We start from the raw sequence: 14,477 nt of genomic DNA, 5'->3' as shown, positions 1-14,477 counted from the left end.
CTCTCGGACCCAGTCCCGCCTCAGGCTGAGCCCCGCAGCCCGGCCGCCACCCACCTCCGTCCAGGACTGAGTCCTCAGGGCACGAGGTCCCCACTCCGGTCACCAAGCCAGAGCCCTTCCTCCTCCTCCTCCTCCTTCCCAGTGCTCTTCACCAGTGACTTCTTTTTCTAAGACGCCCTCAGAGGAGCCCGGGGGAGGGGGGAGGGGGGGCGCCTTCTTTACTGGCCCCTCCCGACCTCCCAAAGGGGAACTGCTATGGTGCCAGGGCCACAGCCTCTCCCTCTACGCAGGTCGGTGGCCTGAGCCCGCTGCATGAGCCAGGAACTCTACAAAGAAAACGCATCAGCCCATCGTGAGCAATAATGTGACCACAATAATGTGACCGAGGGTGAATAAAGTGGCCTGAGCCCCCGCCGTCCCGTCCGCTGCCTGCGGGACAGTCCCCAGGCGTCACCTTGCCAGGTCAGGCTGCCTCACCTCTCACCGCCACAGCCCCGGGCTGGCTCCCCTCCGGCCCGGCCTCGCTCTAGCTCTCTCACATGAGCCCTCGGGACCCAGCCGTCACCACCTGGGGGGCAGCTCCCTTTCCCTCCCTGCTGAGGCCCAGCCTCTGCTCTGGGTCTGGAAGGACAGGGGCCGCCTTCCCCCAGGGCACACTTGCTCCTTCTCCGGCTCCAGCACCTCCCCGAGCTTCCACTCAGCGGCGGCTCTTTCCGAGTGACTTCCGCCGAGACCTGGCTCCCACCCCGACAACTTCCTGACGGGTGTCCGCTCCTCCACAGGCAGCCAGTCACCGGTCCTGGCACAGCCATTGGGTTAGGGAAGGCGGCCGGTGATGTGTGAGCCCCACTGATGTGTGAGCCCAGCCTGTGGTTCCGCCTGGTACTTGCCTTAGAGCCCTGCTCCCTCCGAGGTCTGATGACTCTGCCTGCCCTGGTGCTTGTCAAAATACAGACTCTAAATCCACAGACATCGACACACAGATGGTTGCAGCCATTGGTCTAGCCCAGCGGTTCTCAACCTGTGGGTCGCGACCCCTTTGGCAGTTGAACGACCCTTTCACAGGGGTCGCCTAAGACCATCCTGCATATCAGATATTTACATGGCGATTCATCACAGTAGCAACATTACAGTTATGAAGTAGCAACGAAAATAATTTTATGGTTGGGTCACAACATGAGGAACTGTATTTAAAGGGCCAGAAGGTTGAGAACCACGGGTCTAACCCATCAGGTCCACGGGTGGAGGTGAGGTGCCATAGGACAAGCATGTCAATCTCATGGCCCCCGGCCTGCATGCGGCCACAGTGAATATTTTTGCGGCCCAGCCAATATAATGATATGTAAGAAACGTTTTAATAAAAATTTTGTAACTTAATTTTTACAATATCCTGTTATACATAATTATTAATAACAAACTACAATGTTCGCTGACTGATGACTATAATCATGTTGCATTCATGTCCCTTACGTGCCTTAAGCGCAGGCGCACCATTTCTCTCCACTAACACTAGCAGCGAATATTTTAGCAGCCGATGGCCACGTCATTAGTCTTGGACTGACTTGTTTGGTGTGCGCAACAGGAAATATTTCGCTTTTGGAGAACAAGAAAAATAGGTTTATTTGCATTACGCTTATTAATTTGTGCAGTTATTCAGTGTCTGGTAAGTTAATGCTCAAAAAGAGATACTAATTTTTATTAAAATGTTCTATTATTTTATGTTAATGATGACTCATTTATTTCAGCCCTTTGTATTCAGCATGTCTCTATGGAAATAAACCTATGTTTCTATGAAAATTGAAGCTTTGTTTTTTGCAGCCCACATCAACATAAACCCTGTTTATTTGGCCCGTGTTAGCCTCTGAGTTTGACTTGTTTGCCACAGGACCTCAAACTCCCAAGCTTTGGGAAACATGAAACATCCCGGTCCGAGGAGCCCTTTTAGAGTCACTTCTTGGTGAAGGAGACGCTCTTGGACTTAGAGGTCGGCGGGTACAGGAAAAGCTTTCTAGTTGACGGAGACAAAAAATACCCAAACACTTGAGCGCAGTCACCCCTTGGTCTTAGGGAAAGCAATGCCTACAAGCTCCGCACAGAGGCTGTGCACCATGAACAGCCTGCCCGCAGCAGGGGGCCTGGGAGTGGCGCGAGCTGCATGCCTATGGCCTCCTTTGGGGTCCCCACTCTGAAAGCACCCGCAGAGCAGCTGACATCATCCCCAGGCGACAGTGATGGGGTGTCTATAACGGAGGGACGTGGGGTGCCAGCCAGCCTCTGTGACAGCAGCCCCCACAGCCCACTGTGAGCTCCTCTGTGAGCAGGTTAGAAACGGGGTGTCTGCGGGGCCACAGCAGCCTGACCCCCCACAGAGAACCACCTCAATCCAACTGAACCCTATTTGCTGGCTTCGCTGAGGGACAGGGACTGCAGGCTCACTAGTCCCCTAACCAGTCATCACCTCATTCCCACAGAAATCACTGTCCCAGTGACCCCGGGTGCAGAAGATCGGGGCTCCCCTGCGGCGGGAGCAGTGCAGCCCCCAAAGAAGACAGGGGAGCCCTCTCCAGCGTGTCAGGGGCCTGCTCCCCGAGTTGGGGGGGGGTCGAGGGGGGTACCCCCACGCGCTGTGAGTGGCCCTGGGATGCCCTCCCTGGGTCAGTCCCACAGGCAGGCGCAGGGCACCGCTGCCCTCCAGGGGCCACACTGGGTTATAAATCCCTCCTGCGCAGCCCTGAGCCATGGATCTGAGCAATTTATTCGCATCCTTCCTCCTTGGGATTCTCGTGGAGTAAGTGAGGGAGGAATTGGACACGGAAACCGTGCCCCGCTGCTCCCGCTCAGTCTACATTTATTCACGGTCCGTCCCCCCCTCCCCTCTCCCCCCCCCACTCAGCCCTTCCTCTTGCTGCTTCGCTGCAGAATTAAGGTCAGAGTTAATGAAGTGGCTGAGTCCAGTTCAGGGAGTCCCCAGGCGCCGTCTATTCTATCAGATCCGGGCCCTGGATGTCAGCCACGGGGTGCGTCCCGGCCCAGCCCCCGGCCACTCACCTGCACCACCAGGTCATTCCTGAGCTCCTTCCCCGCGAAAATCACGCGCAGCTGGTCGGCTGGAACCCCCTGTCGCTTAGCAACCTCCTCCTTGAGCTGGAAGATGCTGGTGGCAGAATCCACCTCCACTGGGAAACCGTGGCTGGAGTTGAACCTCACGAACACTGGCCGAGAAAGTGGGGAGAGAGAGAGTGAGACCCCTCGGGCCCTGGCACCGCGACAGCCCGTTTCCAACCAGGTGCCCGCCCCGCCCGCCAGGAGTGGCAGCCTGTTCCCTCACTCACAGCCGCGGGCTGTGGGGTGACAGTGGGAGACACATGTTGTGTTAGTGACACAAACGGAACTGTTGCTCCCGAGGTCGTCCTGGGACAGGGCAGAGGAACAGGCCGCGTGGCTGGAGTTGTGCGAGCCCCGTGGGGTGATCAGCAACGGGCGGCAGCTGCCAGGTCACCCCTCCCTCCACGGCGCCTTTCCACACACTCAACCCCCTGAGCACTCAGTGAACCCCGGTCACGGGCGGGTTCTGAGACTTTCCGCTAAACGAGGTTTGACAAAACCAACTTCACCGCAGGCTCATCGACATGGACATCGCGGCGACCTCATCACAAAGCGGAGCTCGCGGGGGCCTGCTCGGCAGCGATGGAGGAAATGCGGCCGCTGGATGCCGGCTGGAGAGCCGCCATGGAGAGCCGCTGGGCTGAGAGCCCCGGGCGCAGCGGGCCCAGCCCCAGGCTCGCTCTCCTCGCTGAGGTCCGCGCCTGCCTCTTCTTCCCAAACCAGCGACCCGCTCCCCCCGATGGAACTTCTCCCCCTGCCCTGGGCCCTCTGCATGCCTCCTCCCTGGCCCTCACGCCATCTGTCCTGTCCACTCCTGTCATGGCTCTCGCAGAACCTTCCAGATGTTGGCAGTGGCCTCCCCCTGACGCCTCACGCCATTCTGCTAAGGAGGCCCTCCCACAGCCCCCCGTTCTTAAAGGCTCATGCTGCTCCCGGGGGAGAAGACTCCAGCTCCTCTCTGCACACACCTGTACCCAGCACTGCCTCCGCCAGGCCCCCCATGTGCTCTGCGGAGCTACATGTCCCCAGACAACACACGCAGACGACGCCTGGCCCATCCCTGGCCTGGCTCACTCCACGCCCTCCGTCACTCCGTCACCGTCACCGGGGCCCGGAGGCCCATTCAGCTCCAATGTGACCTCCTTCCGGACCCGCTCACCGTCCACCCTGGAGGCTGAGCGCCCTCCTCAGAGCCAGTGACAGGCCCTGCGGCCCCGCCGCCTCCTCTGATGCAGCCACAAGGAGCGTCCCTACCCTCTGCGGCGCCAGAGGGACCGGCACAGTCCTTTCTGCGCAGAGCTGGGGCTGTGGCAACCATCGGGCGTGTCCAGGTCTGAGGTGTGAGTCGAGCTCACGGGCAACACGTCCGCACTTGGGCCGGGTGCCCGCCCTCCCGGCGGCAGTGTATGGTTTCCGGGTGCAGCTCTAGGAACGAGCACCGTGAACACCACGGCTCCATCCACCACCAGGAGGGCATTACAGGATCACCCCCTGGAGTCAGACTGCAGTTCCGGAACCACGGCCCAACGTTAAGCGGCGCCGCACGCACGATCTCACCTCACCTGGTGGTTACAAGGGTCCGGTCATTATCAGCTGTTACCACGTTAAGAATCTGTTGTTTATATCACATAACTCAGTGCTTGACTGTCTGCTGTCAGATATCATCCTTTTCGAATGTCTGACATAATCTTAATTCCTGACGGTCCCTAAGTTCTTTCTGGTCGGAAGCCCAGTTCAGACCCCACGCCCGGCATCGCGGTGTGAGGCAGAGAGCGGGACTCCGCCTGTGACGACCAGCCGCCACCGGGTCAGCTCCCTGAGGAAGCAGCGCCAGTGCCAGCCCTTCAGACAAAAGGCCCAGGACATGAACAGAAGAAGGGACGTTCTGGTGGGGAGGAGCAGAACATTTTCAAAGCACAAAGCACGCGGCATGCGGCATGCGGCCAGGCGCACCGGCGGCAAAACCGGCCTTTCCAGCTGGGAGGAGCGAAAGGCCGAATCTGAGAAAAACTGCCTCCGAGAAGCGCGAGGGGCGTCTCAGAGGGACAGGAGTCAGAGAGGGAATGTCACCCTCTGTCGACCGTGTCTGGCTGACGGCGGAACCACGGGGTGCAGAACACACGCCATGTCCCCTGGCAGAAGACAAGGTCTGCTCGAGGATGGGGGTGACCCCACCGCGCAAGGGGGTGGCACAGAGCCTTCCTCCCCAAGGGCGCCGTGTGGGCAGATGAGCGAGAAGAACGTCACAGGAGGAAAGGACTTCAGTGAGGAGATCAAGGTCAGCGTCCACAGTGACGCGTCCTTCGGACGATGTGCACCCTGGATACGCTGCTGTGGGAAGAGCATTTCATCTCCGCGGCCTTCCTCTCAGAAACACACACCCGTCTGATCTTGAGAAAAGCATGAAGCGAAGCCCACGTGAGGGACAGTCTGAGAATTCCTGACCAGCCCCTCCAGCGCACAAGGTGAGTCTGAAACGCCGCGCCACCCAGGGTGGCCGGAGGAGACCTAAGGTCGTGACTAAACGCAATGTGCTCTTCCGGATGGGATCCCAGAAGAGAAAGAGGACATTTTGCACAAACAAAGGAAATCTGAGAAAAGTTTGGATTTTAGTTAATACATATTGTCAACACTGGTATTAATTATAAAAATCTAGTATAATAATATGTCAAAATAAGGAACCTGGGTATGGAGTACAGTGAGAACTCCCTGTACTATCTTTGCAATTTTTCTCTAAAGCTAACACTACTCTAAATAGAAGTTTATTTTTAAAAAGTCTGGGCTGATTCAGATCTGCTGTCTAAAGAACAGATTTTTCAGTTCAAATCCAACTAAAATAATTGTCTCATAAAACAAAAGAAACAACTGTCATCAGAAAAAAAAAAGAGACAGAATCCAGACTTTCCAAAAATTACATTCATAATGTTCAGGATACAATCACAAAATCACCCAATATTTGAAAGAACCACAAAAATAAAGCACATTTTCAGGAGAAAAGAAAATCAACTGAGACAAACCCTGAGGTACCTCTGAGCCTGGAAGTAGTGGCCAGTATTACTATCCTCAGTGAAGTAAAACTACGTATTCGTGTGACGAATGGAAGGACAGGACAGACAAGCAGAACAATGGAAATCACAGAGAAGAACCAAATGGAATCTGCAGAAAGAGAACTACATTACCTGGAATGAAAATTTGTTGGGTAATAACAAAATGGAGATAAGAGAGAAAATATTAATGAAGAGTAGAAAGGAAGAAGATGAAAAATATGAACAGACCTCAGGGACCTAGTAGGTGATATCAAATTGTCTAACATACATGTAATTTTAGTAACAAAAAAAAAAAGAAGAGAAAATGAGGCAGAAAAATTATTTGAAGAAATAATGCCTAGAATTTATAAATGTCTAATGAAATAAATTTGCATATTCAAGACTCAACAAACACCAAGCAAGATAAACATGAATAAGACCATGTCAAGGCACATCATAGTCAAATGATCAAAAGCCAAAGATAAGGAGTAAGTTGTAAAAGCAACAGAAAAAGGACCCCCTACATACAGGCTTAAAATAATGTGACTGATGGTTAATGTCTCGTCAGAAACAAAGGAACCAGAGTAGAAGTACACTATCTTTAAATTCCTCAAATTAAAAACAAAAAACATAGCTGCCTAGGTGGCCTCATACCTAGGTAAGTGTTACACTGCTGGGAGAACAGCAGCCGGAAGCTGGCTGGCATCCTGGGCCTGGTTCCTGCCAACTCTGTTGTTAACTATACAAGGATGCCCGCATAATTCGAAAACAAAACAAAACAAACAAACAAACAAAAAAACACTGCCAACACAGAATTCTGTATCCAGTAAAAACATCTTTCAGGAATGAAGACAAGATAAAGAGATTTTAAGAAACAACTGAAAGAAAACTAAGAGAGTTTGTCACAAGCAGACTCTTCTACAAGAGATGCTAAAGGAAACTTCACACTGAAGGAAAGTGGTATCAAAGGAGGACCTACCGGATTTTGAAAAATGTATCTTTATTGTCGAAAGTGTTACCGGTGCTCCCGTTTTCCCCTCATTGACCCCCTCCACTCCACACCCACCCCTAACCCACTGGATTTTACACTGCACTCTCTCGCTCACTCTCTCACTCGCTCTCTCTCTGGCCCTCACCCCCCACTCTTTTTTTTCTTTGACTAATTCTTGTATTTTCTTCTTTAAGTCTTTAGCAGAAGCCACGTTATGGGAGGTAGAGAATGGGAGGTAAGTTTATTCTCTGTAAAATAGGAGATGAGAGCACCTGCCTCATGAATTTGTTGTGAGAATTAAATGAATTAACGTACGAGAAGTGTTTAGAAAAGTACCTGGAACACGATACGTTCCAACAGTTTTTAGCTCTTATCTAGGCCCAGTATGTGGCTCAGACACGGTGGCTACTATGTCAGGTGCACACTCTGACTCTCTGGTTGGCGGGGGTGGCAGTGTTTGGGGAGAAATGGGAGTTTCTGCTAAAGGGATGAGGACTTCTTCTTGGGGTGACGGAATCTTCTACAATTGATGGTGGTGATGGCTGCACAACGCTGCGAATAGACTGAAAGTCGCTGAATCTCACACTTTAACTGGTGAATTTTGCAGTCTGTGAGTTAAATCTCAGTAGAGCTGCCTCCCCCAACACCTGTCCCAAAGTCCCTGTGTATCCATGACTTCCTAAAGGACGTGGCAGGAGACAGTCACCGGGTCACTTTGGAACAAGCACATGGGTGAGTGCGCGTTCGTTTGCTTTAAGTGGCTTTCTTTCCTGTTTTCACCCATCATGGAAGCCTGCGATTACGAGAAGAAATGTACAAACTGGGAATAGGTCACCTTTTGCATTTAGGTGTCTGTTTTTATAATGTGGTAAACTTTTATTTTGAAATATCACACAGTTGGCGTACCTAGAACTGCTGGATGGACCCAGAATAGTGCTAATGACAGAAGAAAAAGGAGGCCTATATTTCAGCTCTTAATCTAGAAAATCGAATTTGCTCAAATTACTCACACTGTTCTCATTTCCATATGCTCTAAAGTACAAAAAAGATGTAGACCAAACTGCTGGTGACATTGAAATTCATTTATTCATCCCTTCAACAAATATTTACTGAAAAGTGACCATGGCTGGGCAGTGCCAGAGATCTTAAACAGAACCCTGCGCCACAACCCGACCTGTTTTATTCCACTTGTTCCGGTGCCACAGACTGAATGCTCCGAGAACAGGGGAGAGGGAGTGGCTGATGGCTGGAGGAGGTAAGAGCTCTTCAGAGACAGGGAGAAATTCATGGCGGAGCTAGGAAAACAAGCGCAGAGTGTCCGGAGGGAGCGGTTTTTAAACGGCTCCCAAAGGGAGTCACGGTTTACAGTCCCTCCTGCAGGAGGAGCGAGCTGCTCATTCGTCACCGGCTGTCAGTGCTGTGGGATGGGCGTGGGCAGCAGCGAGCAGACAAAGCGAGGGGCGAGGCATCTCACAGCCGGCGATCCGCACACGTGCCCTTCTGCGTCTGGCCTGTCCCTCTCTGCACCAGGGTCTCCAGGTTCATCCATGTGGGAGCACGTGTCGGAACCCCATTCCTCTTTATGGTCAAATGACCCTTCGGTGTATGGATGTAACGCATGTGTCTGTCTGTGGTTGGATGGGCATTTGGGTTGCTTCTACTTGCCGGCTGTTCTGGGTAACGTTGCAGTGAACGTTCGTGTACGAGTTTCCACGCGCATGCGCCCATTTTTCTTGGGAATATTCCAGCAGGACCATGTGGCAATACGACGTTGGACTTTTTGAGACACTGTGAAAACTTCACTGATCATCAATATTGTGTAAAAGTGATAGTTTCACACAATACTTCGAAGGCAGGGTTTTGTCAAACGAGGAATATTAGGTTAATGCATCAGCGTTCCCATGATACACACTCGTATTTTACATCGCCGTCTATGTCTGTCCTGCCGTATTTGGACCGAGGTTGCCACTTGCTGATGACAGCTCCCGGTGCTACGGTAATGCCAACCACCTCCCTCTCTGATGCGCTATGAAACCTCAGGAGCGAGGTCTTGTGGCCATAAATCTCAATGATTTCTCAGCTAAATTTCCTTGATTATTTTCTGCGAGAGGCCCGATGCACGAAATTCGTCCAAGGGGCTCAGCCCTCCCAGCCTCGGTGGCTTGCCTCGGCCCTCGCAGACCCGGCTTCATCCGGAAGGTCGTACGGAAGGACATCTGATCTAATTTGCATATTATGCTTTTATTATTATAGATGTTTTAAACTAGTTCCAATATTAAACCTCATACTGCGTCCTGTTTTAATGGACATAACTGACATATAACACCGAATTAGTTTGAGGTGTACAACATAGAACATATGTTACATACGTATATAATGTGAAATGATCACCAAAGTATGCTTTGCTAACATCCATCGCTACAGAGAGTTTAAGATACACTCTCTTAGCAGCTTTCAAGTACACACTCCAGTATCGTCACCTGCAGGCAGCACCTTGTACTCATTCCTCTTATAACTGGAAGTCTGTGCCCCTGACCACCTTCACTTCCCCTTTTAGCCATAAATCTTGGCTCCTTTTGGGAAAACATGGCTTAAAGAATGATCACACTCTGAAAAGTTGAACAAAAAAGGACAAGTCACTGAAGACAAACTTGTGGGCACAAATCCGAAAGCACAGAGCTTTGGAGTCGCTCGTGCGCAGTGGAGCTCGCCAGCAATAAAACGACGTAGTTTGCTGAGAACAGCAAAACACATCCATTCACTCAATGAGATAGAAATTCTGATACTTACGTTTATGTTAAGAAAATCCAAACAGGAGACTTCCCTGACTCAGAAGAAGCCAGGTATTACCGTTTAGCTTGATCATGTGGGTTTGGCAAAGGCTTTTCAAGTTGCACAAGGTCAAAAAAAATCATGTAATTCGTGGTTTTACTAGTACGTGTTTGTTTGTTTGTTTTTAATAAAAAGAGAGGAGGGAAAAAATGGAGGATAGGAAGAAGGAAGGGTAGAAAGAGAGGAAATATTTCAAGAAAGTTTTCAAAACAAAAAAGCCAACTTTGGAAAACCGCCTGCAAGGTAAACGGGTCGCTAGTGACGGGAGAAAAGCGAGGGCTGCTGGCCCCGCGAGGCTCTGTCCCTGCGTGGGCTGCGGGGACGGGACCAGGGTGGTAACAGCGCATCTGGTGCGAACGCACCCCCAGCACCTGAGGGAAGAGACGCCTGTGAATACCACGTGCTTTCCCAGCTGCTCCGCCTCCTCACATCTGCGGGCCTTAGACCAGTGATGGCGAACCTATGACACGCGTACTCATTTTTTTGGTTGATTTTTCTTTGTTAAATGGCATTTAAATATATAAAATAAATATCAAAAATATAAGTCTTTGCAAATATCGAAAAATTTCTATATGTGACACGGCACCAGAGTTAAGTTAGGGTTTTTCAAAATGCTGACACGCCGAGCTCAAAAGGTTCGCCATCACTGCCTTAGACACTTACTCATCCAGGGCTCTTATCCATCCCCAGGTACCTGGGATCTGAAAGCAGGGAGGGAAACGGATTGGCCTTTTCTCCACATAATGACATGATCACTCACATCGGAAGTAAGAGCACAGACACACAGCACTTCATAGGGGAAGACGGTGCTCAAGCTGCAATGGACCTGCTGCTGTTTCGTGTTTGGCATAAACAATCTCAGGAACAATGGTGACCAAAGAGATGGATCAGAACATCCTGTCGGAGGGAGAGGTTCAACAAATGACCTCCGTGTTCAAGGACATCAAGCTGCAAAACCATTTTTCTGGAGGTGTTATTTAGGTAATGAAGGCATTTCTTTAAAATTTCAAGATAGGCCTGGTGGCGGGGCTCAGTGGTTGAGCATTGACCTATGACCCAGGAGGTCATGGTTCAATTCCCGGTCAGGGCACATGCCCGGGTTGCGGGCTTGATCCCCAGTGGGGAGTGTGCAGGAGGCAGCGAATCAATGATTCTCTCTCATCATTGATGTTTCATCTCTCTTTTCCTCTCCCTTCCTCTCTGAAATCAATAAAAAATTATATTTAAAAAATTTCAAGATAGAAGAAATGCTAATGTTATACTTATTACCTAGATGATGTTAAGTGCCGAAGGCAGGGGACACATGGAAATTGACTTCACCTGCACACACTGATATGGAAATTTTGTCACCATACGGAGTTTTATACGAAAATTTACTCCTGGCTAAATTCTTTGATAAGTTTTGTGTGTCCTTGAAAATCCACTAAAATTGAGTTATGATGATGATATTTAAGAATTTAACAAAGTTATCACAAGAACATCACACTCGAGTTTTTTTTCTTTTCACTCTCTCTTCCTATCCGCAACCCCTGGCTATATGGTGACTAATATATCTTAATGTATTTCTGTGTATCAATATTTTTATTATGTTATTTCTTAAGATGACAACTCCAAATAATAACTAGTGCTGAAAGAAAATACAGGGACCACCAATATTTTTCTTTTCTTGACATACTCACAGATATATATTTTTATGTTTAGAACAAAAGTTAATAAAGAAACATGCCCGGCTTATTATTTCTAGATTGATTGCAGAAATAGCTGCTACCATTTTTGATGATGTGGAAGTTTATACGTGTATCTGATGAGGCAACGGCTGTGGCAAATTACTTCCAGAAAGTAACGCTTCTCGTTGTTTTTCTCTTCTCCCCTTTCCACTCGCGTTACGGAGCGAGGGGGCCTGGCCTGTGTGAGGAGGCGGGAGCGAGCAGAAGAACGCTCACCTGTGCCCAGGTATTACATCATTCTTAATTTTCAGCGAAAGGTGACAAGTCACTTGCTGCATCTGCTTCTACTGCAGAATAAAAAAATACCGCTATTCCCTTGGTTTGCACCAGTTTTTCCTTTTTAACACGACCCTCTTATTGAAAGATTCGGTGAGTTTGCCTAATCGCTCACTGTTAAGTAAGGTCACAAGGACTATCTGTGTGTACTGCATACAAGGGTTGTAATATAGATAACTCTGTGTTAAAAGAAGCAGCAAATACACGAACCCCTACTGTTATCACCAGCTTCTAGAAGAATCCTAGCAAATTAATAAGCAAATCTGGTCAATAAAAAATATACTGAGTCCAACTACTCCTGAGTTACTGCTATGATTCCATTATTCCATTTATCACTGTTGTGAATCTCTGTTTAAAGGCCCACTTCTCGGGGACGTCCGCTTGGCTCTCCTCCACACCTTACGCTTCCTGCCGTCTTAAAGGCCCACTTCTCGGGGACGTCCGCTTGGCTCTCCACACCTTACGCTTCCTGCCGTCGTTCTTGTTCTCCAGGCAAACTTCCTCCCGGAGACCAGAATCTGCGTCTGCTTTGTTCGTTACTTTATCCCCAGCCCCTGGCACAGACTACTGCTCGCAGGCTGGGTGATACTATGACACATGTCTGACACATGTATGATACTATGACACATGTCTGACATGCGGCAGGCACGTATCACACGCTGACTCCCTCCCCACCTGCTCCTCTTTCGTCTTCACCGAATAAGGACCATCAGCAAGGAATGGTTCATGCCCCAAACTTATGAATCCTCATCAATTTATTTATTTCCCTTACACATCTTACTCTTAAGCCCTTGGTTCTATCTCCAAAATATAGCGAGGATTGTTCTGCTCTCTCTGTCTCTCTGTCGCCATGACCTCTCTCGAGTGTGAGCAACGGCCTCATAGCCACTCTTCCTCCTTCACACGTGTCCCTCCCAGGAGCAGCCACTGGATCTCTCGCCAAAGGAATAAAGTCATGTCACTGCCAACTCACACCGTCCCGATGACCTGCTGCTCACGTCTAGCGCACACTCCGACGCCCTGACCTGCCAGGAGGGGTGACCGCGTGTTCCATGCTCGCCTGCCCATACGGATAAGTCCACCGTGGAAATGTGTTCGGAAATTCCTTTTAAAGACAACCGTACTTCTCTTCAGGTGACTTACGTTTAGTGACAAACCACCAAATCCCATTTCAACAACAAAGATAATTTTTTAAAACTCTTCTTCTGTCCGTAAAAAACAAAGCAGATTAAATTTTGTCACCTGTGACTTTTCCTCTGAGTAGAGGGTCCAGTGTCCGCAGCCTCACTCTCGAGAGCAGCTCCTATTCCAATGGCCTGGCCTGGCGCGGGCACTCACGGGGGAGCCCAGGGAACCTGACCCACAGCCGGGCAGCAGCAGTGCCAGCAACACGTCTCATGCCAAGGAGAGGCACCTCCATTCGCCGTCATTTCCTCAGCCCTTTCAGCGCACGGCTTTAACTAACATTTTTTTTTCCCAAATGAGGGCACAGTAGGCTAATGACCAGTGTGTTACTTTCACTGCCACAGAAATGCGAATTACAGACCTATCAGAGCGTGCTTTTCTACAAAACCCAACACATTCTGCTGTGTGTGCCCTTTCCGTGGGCCGATAGATAAGCTATGTCTATATTTCTGGAAGTATCCAGGCTTACAACCGCACATGCCGTCCTCAGACTAAAAATATTAAAGTAGTTCCTGAGGCCGAGAGAGAGTCAGGAGGCCGCTCTCCTGGGCCTGGCCCGGAATGACGCCCGCGGAGCCTCTACCCCTTTCCCGCCCCGTCTCCCCTCTGGTTACTGAGCCACAGAGCTCGCTGCCCGGGACCGTGGGGAAGGGCGGCGTGTGACCGTCTTTTCTCTGAGATGACGAGGGTTCCATCCCACAGGCCGGACCTCGCCACGTCTCACTATTCACCAGGCACTGACTTCACTGCACAATGTTCAAGGGGCGGACACGCTCTCTCCACCTTCACACTCTCACGGCTTTTTATGTACGTCCGCCTGGCACCGAATAATGCATTTCTAGAGCATTCTGCCCAGTGCACCATCACACACCGTCCCATCCTCCACCCGGAGGGGCCCCTGAAGCACATCCAGCTGAGAGCCCGTGGGCACCGCCGCGGTTACCCAGGAACCGGCTATGAAAACGGGGACACGTGCCAACACACGCGAGACCACGACTTCCCCACACCCCGCCCTCGAGGTGCCGGGGGACAGTCTGCGTAACGGCACCAGCAGCAGCGGCCCCGGGACACTCGCAGCGCGGGCGGGATGGGATCACTGTGGCAGCGGGTGTGACGGGGCCTCTGTAATTGTTAAAAGGGCTTTCTAGAACAATAAAAAGAAGCCGTAAATAAAAAACAGTGGAACACGCAGGATTGGGTGCACTGTGTAAAATGGATGAAAAAAGCAGGGAAGATGAGCAGTGACATTACCCACAGCCCTATGGCCCCACAGCCCACAGCCCACAGCCCACAGCCCCACAGCCCACAGCCCCACGGCTCACAGTCCACAGCCCC

General features: G+C 50.7%; 1 protein-coding gene across 1 annotated transcript in view; it reads right to left on the bottom strand.

The window, feature by feature from the left end:
* Positions 1-14,477, bottom strand: part of PARK2 (parkin RBR E3 ubiquitin protein ligase) — a 445,454-nt gene that overhangs the window by 422,750 nt on the left and 8,227 nt on the right. The window contains exon 2 of the mRNA XM_014539771.1: positions 3,049-3,212. Coding sequence (XP_014395257.1) covers positions 3,049-3,212 — 164 coding nt within the window. The remainder of the gene's footprint in view (positions 1-3,048; positions 3,213-14,477) is intronic.

The sequence above is a fragment of the Myotis brandtii genome, unplaced genomic scaffold (assembly GCF_000412655.1).
Source record: "Myotis brandtii unplaced genomic scaffold, ASM41265v1 scaffold229, whole genome shotgun sequence".
Taxonomy (NCBI): Eukaryota; Metazoa; Chordata; class Mammalia; order Chiroptera; family Vespertilionidae; genus Myotis; species Myotis brandtii.
The sequence above is the reverse complement of the archived record's forward strand: the minus strand, read 5'-3'. Positions and strand labels throughout refer to the sequence as shown.